This window comes from Aethalodelphis obliquidens, unplaced genomic scaffold, assembly GCF_003676395.1.
Source record: "Aethalodelphis obliquidens isolate GAN/ISIS:26980383/991018 unplaced genomic scaffold, ASM367639v1 scaffold77, whole genome shotgun sequence".
NCBI classification, from domain to species: Eukaryota; Metazoa; Chordata; class Mammalia; order Artiodactyla; family Delphinidae; genus Aethalodelphis; species Aethalodelphis obliquidens.
The window spans coordinates 8169753-8189401 of record NW_020838021.1 but is presented as its reverse complement, the minus strand read 5'-3'; the positions used below and the strand labels follow the sequence as shown (position 1 = coordinate 8189401).

General features: G+C 45.2%; 1 protein-coding gene across 2 annotated transcripts; it reads left to right on the top strand.

Moving 5' to 3' along the window:
• The first annotated feature begins 272 nt into the window (after positions 1–272).
• On the top strand, positions 273–17070 carry ATP1B4 (ATPase Na+/K+ transporting family member beta 4). Of its 2 annotated transcripts, none has more exons than XM_027092332.1 (8): positions 273–362; positions 4251–4512; positions 8595–8723; positions 8984–9088; positions 12141–12337; positions 13234–13290; positions 15983–16078; positions 16811–17070. In XM_027092332.1, exons 1-8 carry the CDS (start codon positions 300–302, stop codon positions 16970–16972), a joined length of 1071 nt encoding a protein of 356 aa, XP_026948133.1. In that variant the 5' UTR covers positions 273–299; the 3' UTR covers positions 16973–17070. The 2 variants fall into 2 exon arrangements, with proteins under 2 accessions (XP_026948133.1, XP_026948134.1); XM_027092333.1 differs by having other exon boundaries at positions 298–362; positions 4251–4500.
• Positions 17071–19649: the final 2579 nt, after the last annotated feature.

Sequence of the window (19649 nt, the reverse complement as noted above, 5' to 3'; positions counted from 1 at the left end):
GAAGAGACATGAAGTTCGGGGCGGGGGGGTGAGTCGCTCATCCTCGTGACCCAGAATATCTCCCCCTCCCTGTAATGATGAGCTTGCTTCTCCATAAGGGCTTTCCTTTGATTCAGGGAAGGGGCCAACCAATGAGAGAGGGGCATGTTAGATTATTTTGGGGAAGGGCTCATGCCAGGAGGGTTCACTTTTACTAGGCGCCAAGTATCCCCAGCAACCAGTGTCTCCTGTACCAGCAGAAGCTCCAGAGCTCTCAGCCACTTGCCTGCCTCTGCCGCGTCTCTGCCCACTGAACAGCCATGAGAAGGCAGCTCCGGTCCAGAAGGGCTCCGGCCTTTCCATACGGTTATCGCTACAGACTTGTGAGTCCCAGGGAGCAGAATATTTTGCTGTCCCTTTTTAGTGGGGTGGGTTGGGGGATGTGTAGGTGGTGGCTTAGGGCTGCTTCTCCTTAAGATGGGCAGGAACAATGAAGTTTAAGGAAGCCCATTGTTTCAAGCTCGAGCAGTGACTCCCAGTACCCCACTGCACCCTAAATTGCTGGATTGAAAGAGGAAGCCCCTCTTCCTGTGCAACAAACATAAGGGAAGGGGAAGATGCCAGAGAATAAGGGGGACTTCTAAAATTTTTTCGTGGGAGTCTAGAATTTGAACAGACCTTTTGGAGTCTGGGAATAGAGGTTTCATTCCGACAGCAAGAAATTTAGCCAAGAGAGAAGGGAAGGGGAAGAGGAAATGAAAGGCGCTGCCTACCCAGCTGTCTCAGTCGCTTTGGGTGGTAGCTTCTTAGGAACCCAGCTGCTCTTTTCTAAAGCAGAAATTCCAAACGATGGCTAAAAGCATGGAATCCTAGATAGAAGTTGGGAGCAGTCCTAGACATCATCTCTCCAGAACCCCTCATTATGTAAAGGAGGCTGCTGGGGCTCAGAGCACAGGAGTGACTTGCAAGTTACTGGAAGAGCCAAAGTGAGAATGTAAGTTTCCTGACTTCAGATCCTGTGCTCTTTCCATCATATTTGCAGCATGCCACTCCCTAGCCCTCTGATTCTCCACCACCCATTGCCTCCCTGCCTGCCACCCTGCCCTGCCCAACACTCACGCACCCCGACTTCAATGTCACCATTTATCTCCAGGGTGCATTAGAAATTTTTTTGAACCCAAAGTTTCTTTGCGTTTACTTTGCTAGAAATCATGAATATATGCCGCATGCAGTAGTTTTCTTTGCGGGGAGGTATATTCTGAAACCTCCCCCAGAGAGGGTTGTGATCTGGGCCCCAGGAAGAAACAAAGCTTAATCCATTTTTGGGGGGGAATGTCCACTTATATAACCAGGGAGCTAAGTGGAGACTGTCAACAGCCAGCAGAGGCAGACACGAATTCCTCCAACCCCGTATCAACCTGTGGAGGGCTTCTCGTAACTTTCCAGCCACAGTTTGTAGAATCTCTCTTTTGACATCCCCAAAGTCCCTACCAGGTCTCAGAGCAGTCACAGTCTGTAGGGCATACATAACTATTCCTTACTTCGCATCTTTTCTCTATAATGCTGCTAAAGCGTTGTGTATAATTTCAATTATTTGTCAACTGGTTTGGATTTTAAATGCATCAGGGGAACTTGCTCTTTATAGGGGCTACTTGATCAAATTTAAAAAGAAATTATTTGATGCAGTGAATAATCGGGTGCTAATGTCTCTTTGACAATTAACCAACTGTTCGAATGTTTACAGGGTGTTACTCAATGCAGGGCACAAATTTACCTTTCGGGTCATACTGTTTGTTTATATATTTGTTTATATGTTTATATATTTAGAGTGCTCAAAATGGAGCCACCTTCTGCCCTTCAGACTCTTTCCTTTTAGGGCAACACGATGGCCCCAGCACACTCACATACACTATCACATGAGGGCAGTGCCACTTTAGGAAACTGACAAAAACAGACCCTCTCATTACCAAAGGATTCCCTGCTGGATTCCGTTAAATAGTTAGTTGCACAAAAGTGCCTCTCTTGTACAACGTGAGGTTCTCCTATACCTGGAAGCAGGGGAGAGGGGAAAAGATATTTGCGGTTCCTGAAGCTCAGGCAGTGTGAGAGCCGTGGGGAAATTAGCTCTGAGAAGGTTAATTCTTCCCGGGAGGGTAAAGCTTTAATGACAAGCCATCTTTAATGGGATTATCATGAGAGCTCATATCTACAAATAAGATCAGGCTGAGGCCAAAGCCAGCTGCCTCCTTGGTGGAGGGCGGGCAAACAGGCAACAAGGAGAGAAAAGGAAGTTTTCCAGAAAATATAAAGGGAATATAAATGTCTCCACGTTGAAATGTTATACTTCAAATTCTCTGAGATTCTCAGTTGCATTAGATTCTCTGGGGGCCATGATGACTACCCACTACAGTCCAAATGAGCGCTGAGGCCAGAGCAGCAAGCTCTGTGAGAGCATTCCCCCAGAGCTCTGGTTCAGGAGTTTTCAGTCAGGCAGTTATCACTGACGTTTGTTCAGTACCTGGTGGTTACCTAGCTGCGGGCTCCCCATCAAGGAGTTAGAAAATATGGACCCTGCCCCCGGGTGCTCAGAATGTCATTCTGGAGGTCAAATGGGTACATATGTTCAAACACAAGGGAAAGAGATTTAAGAACATTTATGAATCCATTCAACATTGAGTGATGAGGTTTACTTTCCTAAGCCTTACTCTGTGAGTCCTTGTCAGAGTTAGAAATCTTTGACTATAAGCACCTCCAGTCTCTTGGGAACGCAGAATCTAACACATCGTCATCCTCCATAAACCACCTCTGCTAAACCGCCTCTAGGCACTTGTGCTCAGTGTGAGAAGCATCACATTGTCCAGGGTATCAGGAAGCATGGTTCTGAGACTGTCAGCTCTATCATGACCTTGCTGAGTGATTTTGGCTAGATCCTGTCCCCTCTCTGGGCCTCACATGGAGAAGTGAATCTTCAAGGTCCCTGTCAGTGCTGATATGGCACGTGACATAAAGCTGTACATTTGAACAAACTAGAGAGCGATTCAAGAGTGCTTATAATCAAGAGCTAGATAGCGCCGGGCAGACTGAATGCTGAGAGTATAGCCTTGTCACGCTGTATCACTTTTACTGATTCTGAACAATCCAGTTTTCTGACCCTCCCCCCCAGCCATGGCAGCCCTTTTAGCTGAGTGTCCTCTAAACGGCCTTTGAGGAATCAGGCAGGGAGGGTGCAGCACAGAGCCCCTGGCCTCTATCATTTGACACATCCAACCCCAACAGGTGCACAGGCCCCGCCACTCTTCAGATTTGGACAGCAGAGAGAAGGGACGGTGGCCTCAGACCCACAAAGAGCAAAGATCCAACCCTCCAGCCCGTGGCTGGGAGGCATTGGAAATACCATTTGGTGAAGTCTGGGTCTTTCTTTTTTTTGTTGTTGTTTTTTGTTTGTTTGTTTAATTTTCTTAGAACCACTCGGAGAAGATTACAGTTTCAGATCTCAAGTAATGGCTACAATCAGTCAATCAACAAATATGTGCTGAGCATTTGCTGCGTGCCCAGACTTCTGCCTAGGGTATGGGGTTGGTGGGGGGAAGATGACGTATCAGTTGCCGTGCCAGCCCTCAGGTGGTCTGTCCAACCTGCTTAAGGCAGGAGGAGGTTCCAGTGTGGGCAACAGTCAGAGAAGCAGCAAGTAACGCCCCCATCTCTTGTTTTCTGTCGGGAAGGCAGTCTAAGCTTTGAGGAGGGGTACAGCAGCTGGCCTCTCCTCCTGATGTCTGTCCCAGGCTATTTTTAGCCACAAGTTAGGATGGTGAGGTTGAGCAGCTGAAAGTGTACAGGGTGTTAGGACAAAGCTGGCTTGGACTGAGAATTTGCCATCACGGACACGAGTGTCTAAAACTACTCCATCCTCCAGTGTTGAGCTCAGCTCTGCCCCGACAGGCCAGACAAAGTTAAGTGGGAAACCAAGGCCCCAGGACAGAGTAATGACATGAGCAGTCCTAGGGGAACAGCCCAAATGCCTGAAGCCGATAATAAAACTTGCACCTCTATGGAAAGAATATTGGGTCAAAATGGGTCATAGAAAGGATATTTCCTGCAAAAGAACAGAGAGAAAGAAATCTGCCTCTTGTAACAACAGGTATGTTTATGGGTAAGTGGACATCTGAAGCATCTCCAAATATTGAGTCGTTTTCCATTTATTTTGGCTGGTGGGATGTGCCATTGGAAATCTTCTTCTCCAAAAAGGGGATTGTGTTTTGTCACTGTTTCAGGATGATCAGGATGAAGTGAATCAGAACTACTTAGCAGATGAAGAGGAAGAAGCAGAAGAAGAGGCTCGGGTGATGGTGGTACCTGATTTGGAGGAGGAGGAGGAGGAAGAAGAGGAGGGGAAAGAAGAAGAGGAAAAGGAAGAGGAAGAGAGTCAGGCTCAGGAAACAGGCAGTGCCTGGTGGCGGAAATGGCAGATCGTGAACGAGTACCTGTGGGATCCGGAGAAAAGGATGTCTCTGGCCCGAACAGGTCAGAGTTGGAGTAAGTCCCAGTTGTCCCAATGCCCCAGTCGGGTGTCCTTTGCTTTTGGCTTGGTGTCCAGGACTCCTTTACCATACGTTGGATGGGCTTGTCTGCAAAGTTCTCTAGCACTTCATGTAACAGGATCACTGCCTAGGGAAATTAATGGGGAGATCTCATCAGAACAAACTCCCAAGTGGGTGAACAAACTTGATTGTATAGCTGAAATACACTGGGCTCGATAGCATTTGCAGTGCAGAGAGACAGTAAGAATGAGTTGAAAAAGTGCAGATTTCTTTGAAGCCCCAGCCCTGTCACTTTCTATCTGTAACTTTGGGCTCATCATTTATCTTCTCTGAGCCTCAGTTTCCTCACCTGCTTAATGAAGGAAACAGTATCTGCCTTACCTCTCTCACAGGATCAGCCTGAGGCTCCAATAAGATGTTAAAATTGTAAAGTACAAAGTACTATGCAGAAGACTATTCCTAAGATACGAGACCCAAGACCCTGCTAACCTGACCAAGGGTTTGCACAGCCTCATCATTTCACCTCGTAATATCAGTGAAGGAGAGCCACGGCTGCCCCTGGCCCCAGCTTGCATGTGCTTTGCGATCGATCCCATGGTGTATAGAGAGAAATGGGTTAAAGGGATCATTTCTAGCAATTTAAGGCTGAGTCCCCATATTGCTTGATCAATGGCAGAATTGCGGTCCCTAGCATTTCCTCTTTGTACCACATGCTGCCACCACCTTTACTTCACAGCTTCCCCAGCACGCCTCTCCCAGGGTCCTACTCACCTCTTGAACTATTAATGCTGATCCTTATCAGGAGATTCAGCTTGTGGTAAAATTCACACTCGCCATAGTCTCTGAACATCCCAGGAAAAGAGCAGCCGCTGGTTTGAATTCAGTTAACCCACAGAAGAAAACAATAGATAACTCTATGGATAAAATAAGAGTCCCCCAGTGCCAAGGGTCTAGGTTGCTAAAGTCGATGGTCATGCCTTCTAAAGGCCCCTTTGGCTGAGAATTCCCTCCTTTGTAGTTTATGTTTCTAATTCAGCTCAGTCAGGGTGAAACAGCCAGCCCTGCTGCCTGGAATTAGCAATAGCAGGTGTGGGGCTCTGAACAACACCCACCTCCCTTCACCCCTCTTCAGTTCCCAGCCCCACCCCTGCCCATCCCTCGAACTCTCAACTGGAACAAATGTACCATTCAAGGAACATTCCGACGTTCTGGAAGCTGCAGACAAATGCTGGACACTCACTGGGGCTCCAAAAGGGGGCACAGCTGTTTCTCCCTTGCCTAAAGAGGACTGGAAAAACAGGCCTTGTGAAATGCAAGTGTGATTCTGGGAGAGGGAGCCCTACGTTAACCCTTAAACAGCCAGCCATTGGAACTTAACCAGATGAGCTGATCCCAACTGCGCCTGCGGAGAACAATCCATAGGCCAACAAGTGGGGATGAGGGAGGAAGGTTCAAGTGCCCAGGGAATATATGGCAGTGGGGACACTGCACGGTAGGCCGTATCCAGGCCTCGGGGTAGCGGGTCTAAGGAGAGCCCGGGCTACCCCTGGGCAAAGGGCAAATAGTGATGCTAATGCCTAGGCCGCCACATGCCTTGCTGCCCTCCTGCTTGAGAACTAGGTGCCACTTAGCACTTACTAACACTGTCCCAGCCTGGACATCAAAATGACCAACATATTCACCCAGCCTATTATTATATTCTGGGCTTTTCCTCTGATAGCTGGGCAACTTCTATTCTTAGGAGCTTTATGTTATTTTATTGGGTACTGACAAGAACTGTATGAGGTAGTAATATTATTATCCCCATTTTACAGATGCAGAAACTGAGGCTTAGAGAGGGTAAGTAACTTATCTAAAGTCACACAGTTAATAAAGTGGCAGTACTGGGATTCAAACCCAGCTTGGATGAACACTGGAGTTCATTCTCTTGCCAGAACATCATGCTGTCTTCATGAACTCTAGCAATGAGCAAGGCCCTGATGGCTAGGGCCTCAGGACCTGATGGGGTGTTTTAGTGGAAGGACTGAAGAGTTGGGATCGTGGGTACCTAGTCTATTCAAGATATAATGGTCTATCCAAACTTGGGTGGGACATTCAGGAGAAAACCCTGGATTACCTAGAGGAGCAGCCCAAGTAAAACTTGGACATTTGGAGCAGAAAGGGTTGGAGGGATCAATGGGTTCAGGTGGGTACAGTGCTTGGCTTTGCCGGGGGCAGGGGGTGGTGTAGCTGAGACAGTTAGCCTATCACAGACTCCAGGGCACAGACTCCTGGGCAAAGCTGAGGGGACTCCTTGCTAGTGCCCTTCTCCCATCTACAGCTTCCTGGCCACACATCCTGGGCAAGAAGGAAGATATCTCCAGGGGAATGTACCTGTATTCTATTGCTTTCCTCTCATCCATGAAACTGAGCCTTCTGGTCCCCCAGGATGGCTCCAGCTGTTGATCGGTTCCCAGGATGGGGATGGGGGTAGAGGGTTGGAGGAGGAGTCACAGGGCACATCCCAGGACAGCAGGCGGGCAGCAGCCAAGTATCACAAGCACACGAGGTGCTGCTGTTTCTTCTCCAGGGACTCCAACTGAATCAATGTGTTCATATTCCAGTTCTGCTTTAGTTCATCTTATAAAACATAAAGGTTCACTTCTAGTTAGATTAGTAAGAATTTTTTTCTCCTTTTCCCTACTCCTTTTTTTCTATTTTTTTTTTGGTTCATTTTATTTGGTTCATGGTTCAACTTAAAATTTAATACTTAATAAATAAATAATAATTAAAATGAATATCTGCTTATAAAAAATTAATATTTGGATTTGGTTTGGGGTACAGCAAAGCTATGTGGTTTGTTCCAGTTTCTGGTTCATGATTCAGTTCAAATCTGTAGCTCTGACATCATGTCACTGCTGTGAGTGGAGCTAGATATTATTTACTGAGAGAGCCCCGAGGAGGACTTGAAAGAGCTTCTCAGCAGCAATCTCATGCTCATTCACTCATTCTGTGCTGCCTAATCCTGGGGCAAACCTAGTGCTAATCCAGCCCACAGAGGAAGAATTCACACAACTGTGCTTCTGGTCCTATGGCAATAATAATATTAATAATAACAATGATGAAGACTGCCACTTACAGAGCACTTAGTATATGCCAAGCTCTGTGCTGTGCTATTTATATGCATTATTCAATGTTAAGAAGTAAGTACTATTATTATCCTCATCTTACAGATGAGGAAATTGAGGCCCAGAGAGGTAAATAGCATGTCTAAGATTAAACAGTTAGGAAGTGGTAGAGTCAGGACAGGATGTAAGGAAAGGCTGAATTTCAGATAGTGTTAGGGATATTGATCAGAATATGAGGTAAGTGCTGAACTTATCCCCATTTTACCTGTGAGGAATCGGGGGTGCCAGGAGGTTCTATAACTTATAGCTCACAGGCTGAGCTCACAGGTAGCAGGTGTCAGTAATTAAGTACAGTTTGCCCCTCTTCCCTTCCCCATCCTGCGTCAGTGTTCTTTTTGAAAAGCAGAGTCACTTAGAGTTTTGCCAAAGATAAAGAAGATTTGAAATACGTAAAGTGAAACCTCACTTTGCCTTCATTAGAGGCATACCCAGTGGAAACGAATCAAAGGTTTGAATTATAGGCTATGTGAAAAGAAATGCTGTTTTCATCACTTGCAAATACATATAATCACTGGAACCAAGCTGCTAGGACTCTTTAGGGCACCTACTTTAATGAATAGCGAAGAATGATTTATACTTAGGACATCAACCATTGCCCAGAGGACTCCCAGGCAATTTGCCCTCTGCAGTACTTTAAACTCCACGCCCCTGTAATCTCGTTCATGGTCATCATTTGCTCAGCAAGCCCTTCCATCGGAGATGCTGTAAAGGTAAACTGCAATCAGACCTCTGACGCAATTCTCACCAATTTCAAATTGGTGAAACCTGAATAAGCAAGGACATGCTGAATCTGGGGAATTAAACAAAAAGCCATGTCACGTGTTTGGGTTGGTTCTGGTTCATGAGTTCAAATGCAGAGGCAGGGCTTGTTGGCCAGCACTGACCACCCTCATCTGTGATTGTTCTGCAGGCCTGATCTTAGTCATTTACTTCTTCTTCTATGCTTCCCTGGCCGCTGTGATCACCCTCTGCATGTACACGCTATTTCTGACCATCAGTCCTTACATGCCGACCTTCACTGAGAGGGTGAAGCCTCCTGGTGAGTGCCCAAATACCCTGTGCTGTCAGAACTTGCTGGACAGAAATCTGCTTGCACAGCATGTTCAGCTTCAATTAACTTTGGCTCTTCCCGGTAATGACTTAGGGATTCAATTATTAAGAGTAAAAGTAAAATGGTACTTAGCAAATTATGGTCCTTTTCATTTTGATTGCCTGGGGGGAAATGGTTTCATGGGAATCGATACAAAAAAATTATCCCAAGAATGGGTTAATATATCCAAGACCTGTTTTCATTGCCAGGAGTTATGATCAGACCCTTCGCCCATAGCCTTAACTTCAACTTCAACGTTTCTGAACCTGACACTTGGCAGCATTATGTGATTAGTCTAAATGGCTTTCTCCAGGGTAAGTTCCTCTGAATGGTGAGAATCTCTTTGGAAAGGTGATGGGTGGGAACTCAAAATTCAAAATTCACTTGGCTCAGAAATCCCAGTCTTACTAGCACTGCCCATTCTGGTTTTTCCTTACCATGCATCCCCCTCAGCACCTGCAGATACAATCAAAACTGCTGTGGTTTGTGATTGTATGTTGCCTTGCAAGCATATAAGCCAGTAAGATGATAAGTTCATTGGGGCAGAGAACTTGTTTTCTCCTCCTGAACACCCTATAGCACCTAGTTATGTCCTGGGCACATCCAGATGGCTCAATAATGATCAATTATAAAAGATAATTCGGGGGCTTCCCTGGTGGCGCAGTGGTTGGGAATCCACCTGCCGATGCAGGGGACGGGGGTTCGTGCCCCGGTCCGGGAGGATCCCACATGCTGCGGAGCTGCTGGGCCCGTGGGCCATGGCCACTGGGCCTGCGCGTCCGGAGTCTGTGCTCCGCAACGGGAGAGACCACAGCAGTGAGAGGCCCGCATACCGCAAAAAAAAAAAAAAAAAAAAAAAGATAATTCGGGGGGAGGTAGTGGTGAGAAAAGAAGAGTGTTCTCCAGAACAGGAAGATTCTTGCCTCCTATGTTTTCTCAAGGTAAGAGAATTCATTTCTTGGAGATGATCCATCTTAAAGGAGGAGAAAAAGTGTCTTCATTTAAATAGCAGTCCAAAAGGGAGTTAGAGGAAGAATCTCTGGGTGGCACTCACTCCAACATTTTGATAGCAAGTGTTTTCTATAGCATCATCAGATACATTTTCAGGGGTGAATGAATGGCTTTCTGAGAAGCCCTTACACAGGGTGAAAACTGAGGTAGCAGCTTGGTTAAGGTTAAACACAGAGCACACAGTCTCTGTATTTATCCAGCTATCAAAGAGGAGCCCCCATGGGTTTACTGCACCTATTATTTGTGGAAAAAAAGCCAGGTTTGGTTTCCCTGGCCTGGCTGAAGTGGGGTGATGGGGGTGGCCAACAGAATGTGCACTGAATTAAGAGGATTCTCTTATGTGATAGGAAGTGTTATTTAAATGTGTAAATGTTGTCACTGAACTTTAACCCTGCATAGCAGAGTCTATCGTCCCCATTGGGGGAACTAAGGCTCAGAAAGGAGAAGAAATGTGATCAAAGTCTCCCAGTAGCAGTAGTGTTTAAATTTAAACCCTTGTTTCTGTTCTCGACACCCTTGCTACTCAAAGTGTGACCCATCAGCATCACTTGGGAGTTTGTTGGAAAGGCAGAATCTCAGGCTCCACCCAGACCTGCTGAATGGGGATCCGCAGGTGATCTGTATGTCCATTAAAGCTCGAGAAGTTCTGCTTTTCATAATTCTTTGTTGCTGCCACATGACCAGGAGTTAGAAACTCAGCTTTGTATTGGTAATGCTCAGTGTCATCTTGCTTAAGTCTGAGCTTCAGATTCCTCACCTGTAAAATTAGAGGGGCTGGGTTCTTTTTGAATCCATGTAGTTCCACTTTTGGCTCCCCAAAATGTTTTGGGCATCATAGGCAGCACAATATCTTCTTTTCTTTCAAAATGTTTGTGAGCTATTGCAAATGTACTGCCAGAATCTCTGGCGAGGAAATTCCTCTGAGAAGGTAGTAGATGCAGAAATATCAGTTCTGACCTGATGACACAGGTGGGGAACATTAGGAAAAGCATTGGGTTTTTTACTTCCTAAGTGTAGATAATATGCCCTGTTAAAAAGGAACACATCTCTGAAATAGACATCCCAGAGTATCAATTTCATTCCCATGAGGACAGGGATTTTGCAATAAGGGTCATGTCCATGTCACAGTATTTTTAATGGAACTACCTCAAGAGAAACAAGGAGCACATGATTAGAGCTTCTATTTAGAAAGTTGCTATTTGAACATAGTTTACTCTAAAAAAAAAAAGAGAGAGAGAGAGAGATTAAAACAAAACCTTGAATTGAATGTAGCTTTGTCAAAGGACAAATAAAGGCTTAGCCATAATTAGAATAGATTTAAAATTCCCAGTTACGTTTGGAGTTTCAACACTGGTGGATTGTAGGTGCACAATCTCCTCTAAAAAACTGAGCTACTTGGAACATGAATGCATGGGGGCTGGATCTAACAGGACTAACTGGATTCCATCATTTAGAACCAAACTGGAAATAATGTAGTAATTTCTAAAGCCCAGTTCTCTGGCATCTAGTAGCCCAAAGAGTCAGCTCACAGATAGCCCTTTTCAGCTCTCTCCCTGATATATGTACCTTGGGCACATGTTAAATTCCATCCAATGTAAAGGGACACTAACTCTGAGTGCCTCAGGTCTCAGTAGACAAGATCTCACCCCCTCACCCTCTCAGTGGAGACCCTATGGTTGTCATTGTTTTCTGTCTTTCAACCTAAGCTTCTATTTTGCAGTGCTAACTTCCCTCTGTAAAGAATGAGGAGCTGGTTTATCTCCTCCTCTTCGTCCTCCCCCTTCCTCCTGTCCCACAACACACACTCTTCACTGTCTTGCATCAGGTGCCTCTCATTGACCTCAAAGAGAGATGTTTCCCTAGGCTGAACTTAAAGATATTTAACCCAGGGGCTTTGCCTCCTTATATATGCCATGCCTCGATATGATTCAATCCTTCTTCCAAAATCCATCTACTATTTTGCCTATTCCTCTCCCAGAAGTAGGAAAGGCAGCCCTCCAAGTTTACAATTTACCGTATCAGAAAAGAAATAATGAAAAATAGAGAAAAGTTATAAAGCGATAAACATACAATCCAGAGACAGATATCGAAGAAGTTCAAGGGAATGAAAAGCAAGGGGACAAGCAATCAAAGTGGGCTGAGGGGACCAGCCCAGAAGGCTTCTTGGAGGGATGTTGCTGATGAAGGGCCTTGGGCACCTGATGCCAGGTCACAGGCCCTAGGACAAACTGAGTGGGCTTTCAGAGGAGCACAAGCAAGTTCCTGGAGAAAGGAAACTAGGGAAGAGAACTACTGAAAACATGGCCTTCCTCTGTAGTACCTATCTAACATGACCCTTTGCCGCCCACACTTTAGGTTATAACGACAGTCTTCAAGAGGAAATGAACGTAGATTGCCCCCCGGGCCAATACTTCATCCAAGATGGTGATGAGGATGAGGACAAGAAGGCCTGCCAATTTAAGCGCTCCTTCCTGAAGAACTGCTCTGGCCTGGAGGACCCTACTTTTGGCTACTCTACTGGACAGCCCTGCATCCTTCTAAAGATGAACCGGGTATATTGGCCCTTGTCACTCTGTCTATGATAAGTGGATGAGTTGGGTAGGAAGGCTCTGGCCGCTACATTTCTCTTTGGGCTCTGTCTTCATACACTGTAAGTTTGGCCATTTTTACCAAGAGTGTCACTAATACAAACAACCAGACAAAACTACCAAGCAATAATTCCTTTTCTCCCTGAACACTTTCTATTTTGATTCTTCTCCAGCACCCCTAAACCTTTGATGCTCTGTCAGGAATGAGATCTTGAGCTGTTTGGAATAGGGGACTGACATGGGGGTGGCATGGGGGACAATTCTTATTTTTTTATTTATTTTATTATTTAAAAAAATTTTTTTTTGCGGTACGCGGGCCTCTCACTGTTGTGGCCTCTCCCGTTGCGGAGCACAGGCTCCGGACGCGCAGGCTCAGCGGCCATGGCTCACGGGCCCAGCCGCTCGGCGGCATGTGGGATCTTCCTGGACTGGGGCATGAACCCGTGTCCCCTGCATCAGCAGGCGGACTCTCAACCACTGCGCCACCAGGGAAGCCTGGGACAATTCTTATATCACAAGAAATGCATTTTCCTTCTCTCCTGCCATGCCTCAGGTGTGGCAGAGCCTTACCAGGCACACTCCTCTTGACCCAGTACGTTCTTTACATTTTCAGGGTAATCCTGCTGCAGTTACCACTGTATGAATATCAGGCACAAATAAAATAAGAAGTAAGCTGAGCTGAGCAGCTCAGAAGATACTTTGCATTTTCTGCTTTCTGTAACATTTCTGAGAGGGCAAAATAGATCACGTTTATGCCTAAAGAAAGGACAACTCAAGGGGGATTTAGAAAAGCCATATTTTTACTGTCAAATCTGTTTTGGTTTTTGTTTTTTAAAAACACGCTGGTTTTCTTTTGCTAGATTGTTGGCTTTCGTCCTGAGCCTGGAGACCCTGTGAAGGTTTCCTGCAAAGTTCAGGTAAAGTGCCCTTTTGAGTAAGTACTGTTAGCACATCTGTTTCATGCAAAAGGGTGGGTCATCCCTTCCAAGGGCTTTACCATGGATGGTTTCCTAAGGGTTAGGGAAAGGGTTAATCTTTTCATAACTACACCTCCATTTATACCTTCAGGCCTCCCTGTTTCCAGAAAGCATTCCATTCATGTGTATTCGTGTGTGTAGTGTTTGTGTGTGTGTGTGCTGATTTATACCTGTGAAAGCCAAAGACTGAACCTCAGCTGAGAGCCACAGCAGGAAACAACAATGTGCCAAGTCATTAACGGAAATTCTGTTTACACTTTTGCTCTAATTACTTGTTTCTTTGAACTAAACAAGCAGCTTTCATTAGAGTCATTAGTCCCTGCTTTTAAAACTGATTTCACAAAAGAAAAGCAAGGGAATGATATCACAAAAGTGAGGTAGTGTTTGTGGAAAGACAGGCTCTGATCTGTTTCTTAACTTGGGTGGAGGTCTTCAGGGGTCAATTTTCTTCTTCTTTAAATCGTGTGTGTGTGTGTGTGTGTGTGTGTGTGTGTGTGTGTGTGTGTGTGTGTGTGTGTGTGTAGCCTCCGTACTCTTTGACATATTTTACAATATAACATATATAGCAATACAAAAATAAATAAATAAATAAAACTGATTTCACTTTTTGCAGCAATGACCAGTGGCACTGGGTGTTGCAATAACAAATGACTACAAGGGAAGTATAAACAGAACTCCATTAATATGCTAATTAACTGTCCTTCAAGGGACCATTAACTCCTATCTCATGTGTGCCAATTAGCTCCTTTGTAGGAAAAAGCCTACAAAGATCTTGGGTTTGCTGGGGTTTGCTTCTTAAAGTTGGCAGTAGCTCCCTCCTGTTTGGTAACACCTACTACACCCCCAGTCCTGGACGGTTGTCTTGCAAATGTGTGAAGCCGGGTAACCCCATTCTCAGTACCAGAAATGCTGCTCAAAACTCCAGTCTTGATCGTGGCAGATCAGAAAGCAGCAAAAGGCAGCATTTATTCAGTCAATAGTTCACATTCAGCAAGAATTTATGGATCACTTATTAAGTACCAGGTACTTTGCTAGGTGTTGGGGGTGCCAAGATAAATATGATTCCGTCTCTGAAATCAGGGCCATCAAGTAATACAGGTGCTATGAAAGGTGCAGTGTGGGGCTTCCCTGGTGGCGCAGTGGTTGAGAGTCTGCCTGCCGATGCAGGGGACACGGGTTCGTGCCCCGGTCCGGGAAGATCCCACATGCCGCGGAGCGGCTGGGCCCGTGAGCCATGGCCGCTGAGCCTGCGTGTCCGGAGTCTGTGCTCCGCAACGGGAGAGGCCGCAGCAGTGAGAGGCCCGCGTACCGCAAAAAAAAAAAAAAAAAGGTGCAGTCAAGACATTAAAGAGGGAAAGGTTAGTTCCACATGAGAGGTGGTGACACTGAAGTTGAGCTTTGAAAGGTCAGGCAGTGCTTGCTAGGTGAACAAGGTAGGAAGGACATTCATTCTGGTCACATATATGTGAGCATGTATAAACATACACACGTGAGGTGTGACTGCAAACTGGTGGAACTGATTCCACACACCATTCACAAAAAAATGAATTTCATTACTTTTTACAAGAATATATAAATAAACCATAAAGTCTTAAACCAGCATATTAATTGGATTGAGTCCTGCTTATAGTTCCCTAGTGAAAGCCATTCATTTTTCAGCTTACGGCGAACCTTGCTGAGAACTGTCCTTTAAAAAAAAAAAAGAAACACTGAATCATTATACATTGTATAATAATCAACACTGGTCAAATCCACACCCACCTGTGGAAATCAAGCATGATGAGGTAATTATTAGAATAAATTAAGGAGAGCTCGGTTTATACTAAGAGCCATTATACTATATCGATAGAAGTAATCACATGACCCGAGTGATTTGCTAGTAGTGATGCACTATTTGCCCCCAGTAACCTCTAGACCTCTGCTATTTAGGGCAAGCCTAACGCATGGGCAGAATGGGCAGTCCCCTACCCGACATGATATGATTAGGGTAGACTTGTTTATTTAATCATTTCCCCCCTTGCTTATCCTCCTGACCCCACCTCCTGTAATTAAGCACCTCAGAGAATGTGGTCAGAGACGTGCATTTAGGTGAGCCAACTACAGGCTGTGTCCCTATGCATCAGGTCCCTGTGCACTGGGTCTGACCTCAACCAGAAATGAGCACACCGTGTGCACGTTGTTGTGGAGTGGGATTTACTAGGCATGTTCCAACTTACACCTGCCTCAGCTCCAAAGTCCAAGACTGGGTACCAGGACCAGTGTGATTCTTTGGAGAGGTGCTGGCATGGTAGGCCCTCTTGCCAGAGCAACACTGGGTACTGCAAGCCCTTTGGAGCCCTTCTGCCTGGGTCCCCTAGGAGCCAGCATAGAGCCATACTGAGAACCTTCAGCCTCCGTGGTCTGGGCCTTCTATTCAGTGTTCTTTGCACTGAAAAGCCAAAGCACAGTCTCTCCCTGGAAACACTCCTCTGGGGATAAGTCTGGGCTGAGCTATGCCCCATTCTGCTTTCGTGGTCTTCCTGAGACAGTTGTGGGTCACACAGTGATTTCACCTGGGACACAAGCCCCTTTAGCTCAGGCTCCAACTCACTGAGTGACCCAGCACCTGATATGTACTTGCTTTTACTTACAGAGAGGTGATGAAAACGACATCCGATCCATCAATTACTACCCAGAGTCGGCTTCTTTTGACCTCCGTTACTACCCTTACTATGGCAAACTGACTCACGTAAGTCTGTATTCCCTTCAGTCTTTGCTGTCAGAAAGGGCTCAGAGACAAAGGAAGGGCTGGCTGGGATCTATGAGAATTAGGGAGCAGCAGGTAGTAGCAAAGGGGTGAATAGCTGCTGGCCCAGACTAGGAGTTCCCTCTACCAATTCCTATCCCAACCGCTCCTTTCCAAATCTGGAGGAATCTCAGACACGTCTGGCCTAACTCCTTCAGTTTACAGATGGAGAGATTAGGGTTCAGAGAGAGGAAGTGACTTGCCCAAGGTCACATAGCTAATTAGTGGCAGAGCCAGGAGCAGACAAATCACTTGCCATTGCACTAAATTATGCCCAAATAATCACTTTCCTGTTTCTCCCACTTAGAGACTTGGGGCAGTGAAAACTTCATCTCCAGCATGGAGACTTGATAAATACTAGTTCTGGTCTGATTCATGGTCTGATATCTAGAAAATCATATCACGCTGAGCTAGAATTGGTTTTCCCCAGAGGACAATCAGACAACTGACACTGACTTATGAGAGAAATATGTCATTTCTCCACTGTCCCAGGGCAGAGAGAGCATGTCAGTTGCTTTAGCCATTTGTGACTTGGCATCATGGGATTTACTCAGTTCCTTTTGTGGAGGTTGTTCCATCCTCCTGCACTGATTATCTGATCACTTCCATCCTATTGCCGTCCCCTACATACCCTCCCCTCCTGACACTTAGAATTCATTGTTCTTCCACCTACAGGTTAACTACACCTCCCCGCTGGTGGCAATGCACTTTACAGATGTAGTGAAGAACCAAGCGGTGCCTGTGCAGTGCCAACTGAAGGGCAAAGGCATCATAAATGATGTCATCAATGATCGTTTTGTGGGTAGGGTAATCTTTACTCTGAACATAGAAACCTAAGAACTTCAGGGGGCCACTCCCACCAGTTCTGTTTCTGTTTTATTTCATGTTACCCTGGTAGCACCTGAATTCTTTTTCTTCAGTTGGGACACAGCCAAGTGGACACCTGAGACAGCAGATCATCTTTCCTTGCCTTTGACATATGTTCGAAATGGCATTGTGGGAGCTATTTGATTTTTAAAGGTAGCCTCTCCTGATGACAAATAGCTTATATTAATTTCCTTTTCTCCCACTTAAAACTAAAACCCATTCTTGCTGCTAGAAGTCTCATTGTAGTGTAACATAGTATCTGATAAAATTCACAATAGCCATGAAGGAGAATTTCCGTGATGATTATAAATTCATCATGTTTTCTAAAAATTTGTTGTTTTTAGAGGTAAGATTCCTCCCAACCAGGCTGATAACTAACCATTTTTGTTAACCTGCCTGGCAAGGTCCTTCCATGAGAATCACCAACCAGACCAATCCAGAATACACCTAGGGCCACCATACCTAGGGAACTCTACATCCAGGGGTGCTTGTGAAACTGGCTGCCTCACATGGGCAACTAAATACTGATTCACAGACTAGGTTATCTTCAACTGGGACAGAAGTCAGTGATAACTGGATATTGTCCTGGGATAGACCAGAACATAGACCTTCCCTATAACTTTTTTTGGGAGGTGAGGCCCACTGCAACTGGGGAGAACACCTACCATGTGGACGTGACTGGTATTAGATTCCTTGCTTTATGGTGTAATCCAAAGGCAAATGTTCCTGCAGAAAGGTTTGTCTCAGCTTCAGACACAGGAAGAAAACAAGGAAGATCTCCACCAACTAATTCTTGAGCTCTTTGTTTGACAGTAGTGTGATGTTCTTTGAGACCATCAGGGATAGATGTGTTGACCGTCCCCGCCCACACCTCGTTACAGCGCTGGGGATTGAAATCAGGGTCTCCCAACTGATACGTGGTAAGACAGAAAGCTCCTGCCAGGCCACCCTAAATTCAAGGCCCATTAGCCAGCTTTGCAGTTGTTTAAAAAATGATAAGAGGCAGATGTTTATCCAGGTTGTGGATCAGCCAGGCTGCTTTGTCTTATCTTTGGCCATGTGACCATTCCACTGTTCCTTAACACCTCCACCAGGGGGAGGGCTGGGACAAGGAGAAAAAGAAAGCATCAGAGAAGAGCATAGTGTCTCAGGGTCCAAAGCAGGGTTAAATGCCACCTAGAAGTATCCAGAGTCTGAATCTCCTCTACAATGTTTACCTTCTCCCAAAACAGGGAACTGACAGTATGGTAGTGAAGAAAAACAAGTAAAGAAGTAACTACAATATAGCGTGACAAGAGTTATAATACTAGTATGTGGAAATGCTATGGGAACATGAAGAAAAGTAAGCTGAGAAAGTAGCAGAGGAAATTTCACATGCAAAGTCACAATCACGAAAGACCATGGTGTGTTTGGGTAACTGAGCAGTTCATGTAGCTGGAGTGTAAAGGGCTCAGAGCAATGGCAGGGAGCGGCAGTGGATTGGGCTAGAAATGTATACAGGTACTGAAAGAAGACTTTGAGTTTTATCGAGTAGGTGAAAAGGAGTCATGAAAGCATTTTATGCAGGGAAGCTCTGTGATCATATTTACTTTTTAGAAAGAGCACTTTGGCAGCCACAGTGTGAAGGGTGGATTGGAGAAGGGCAAGACTGGGGAATGGGCAACGAGGGAGAAGAAGGAGTCAAGAATGACGCCAAGGTTTTGAGCTTGGCTACACCCAGTGGGATAGTGATATTGTTAAGACTGGAAATACACGAGTGAAGCAGGATTGGAGAGGAAGATGTTGAGATCACTTCTGGACATTTTAGGCTTTTGATTTCTATTGGTCAGACATTGATGTGGAGATGTAAATATAAGTGGGGTTGGGAAGAAGGAAATCTGAGAACAAAAGCAGCATTCGCTGAAGTGAACTCTCTTAATAAAGTCTAAGCTATTTAATCATGGGAATTTGAGCCACTTATGTAAAGACACCACAGCAATCTAGTCTCTCGGGTAGTGCTTCTCTCTTGGCTTATGGCAGAAAGGACTGCTGCTGCTCGTTGGAATCTCCTTCCCAGACACCTTTCCAACTTTTAGTGACAGAGTAAAGGGGGGTTGACTGCTAGTAACAAGTGATTAAAAGACATGCGACAGCAGATTTGTGGAAAATACAAAAAACAATGAAACTGTCTCCTCCCAATGCCTTTCCTTACCAAATTCCATTTTCAAAGCTAACCTTTAAAAAGAAACAAACTTGAAGATAACAACTTTAAAGCCACCTAAAAATTACCTCAAATAACCAAACTCTCGAGATTTAGTAGTAAAAGGTAATAGAACATTAGATCTGGAAAGGATATTAGAGCGTTTAGTGAAAACAACCTGCGTTGCATCTGACTCCAGGTCCAGTGCTCTTTCTACTCTGAGCTGCTGCTTACCAGGAAGTACCATCTTTTTAAAAATCAATGAATGATATCCCAAACATTTTAAAACATATGTCAAATTTGAGTTAGAATAGTTAACATTTCACAGGAATTCAACTGGTGCTATATATTATACATAATACATTATCCTGTTAAATACGTTGACTATTAGACAGACAAGGAATTATGAATCTTTTGTCATACAGTATTTCTCATTCAGTGGAATCCATCGTGTCCACAGTTTCAAAG

What these genes read in the sequence shown, in the direction of transcription:
- ATP1B4 (XM_027092332.1), top strand. Translation starts at nt 300, where the DNA reads ATGAGAAGGCAGCTCCGGTCCAGAAGGGCTCCGGCCTTTCCATACGGT. An exon ending in ACGGTTATCGCTACAGACTT is followed by an intron (nt 363 to 4,250) that starts GTGAGTCCCAGG and finishes TCACTGTTTCAG; the next exon opens with GATGATCAGGATGAAGTGAA. An exon ending in CCGAACAGGTCAGAGTTGGA is followed by an intron (nt 4,513 to 8,594) that starts GTAAGTCCCAGT and finishes ATTGTTCTGCAG; the next exon opens with GCCTGATCTTAGTCATTTAC.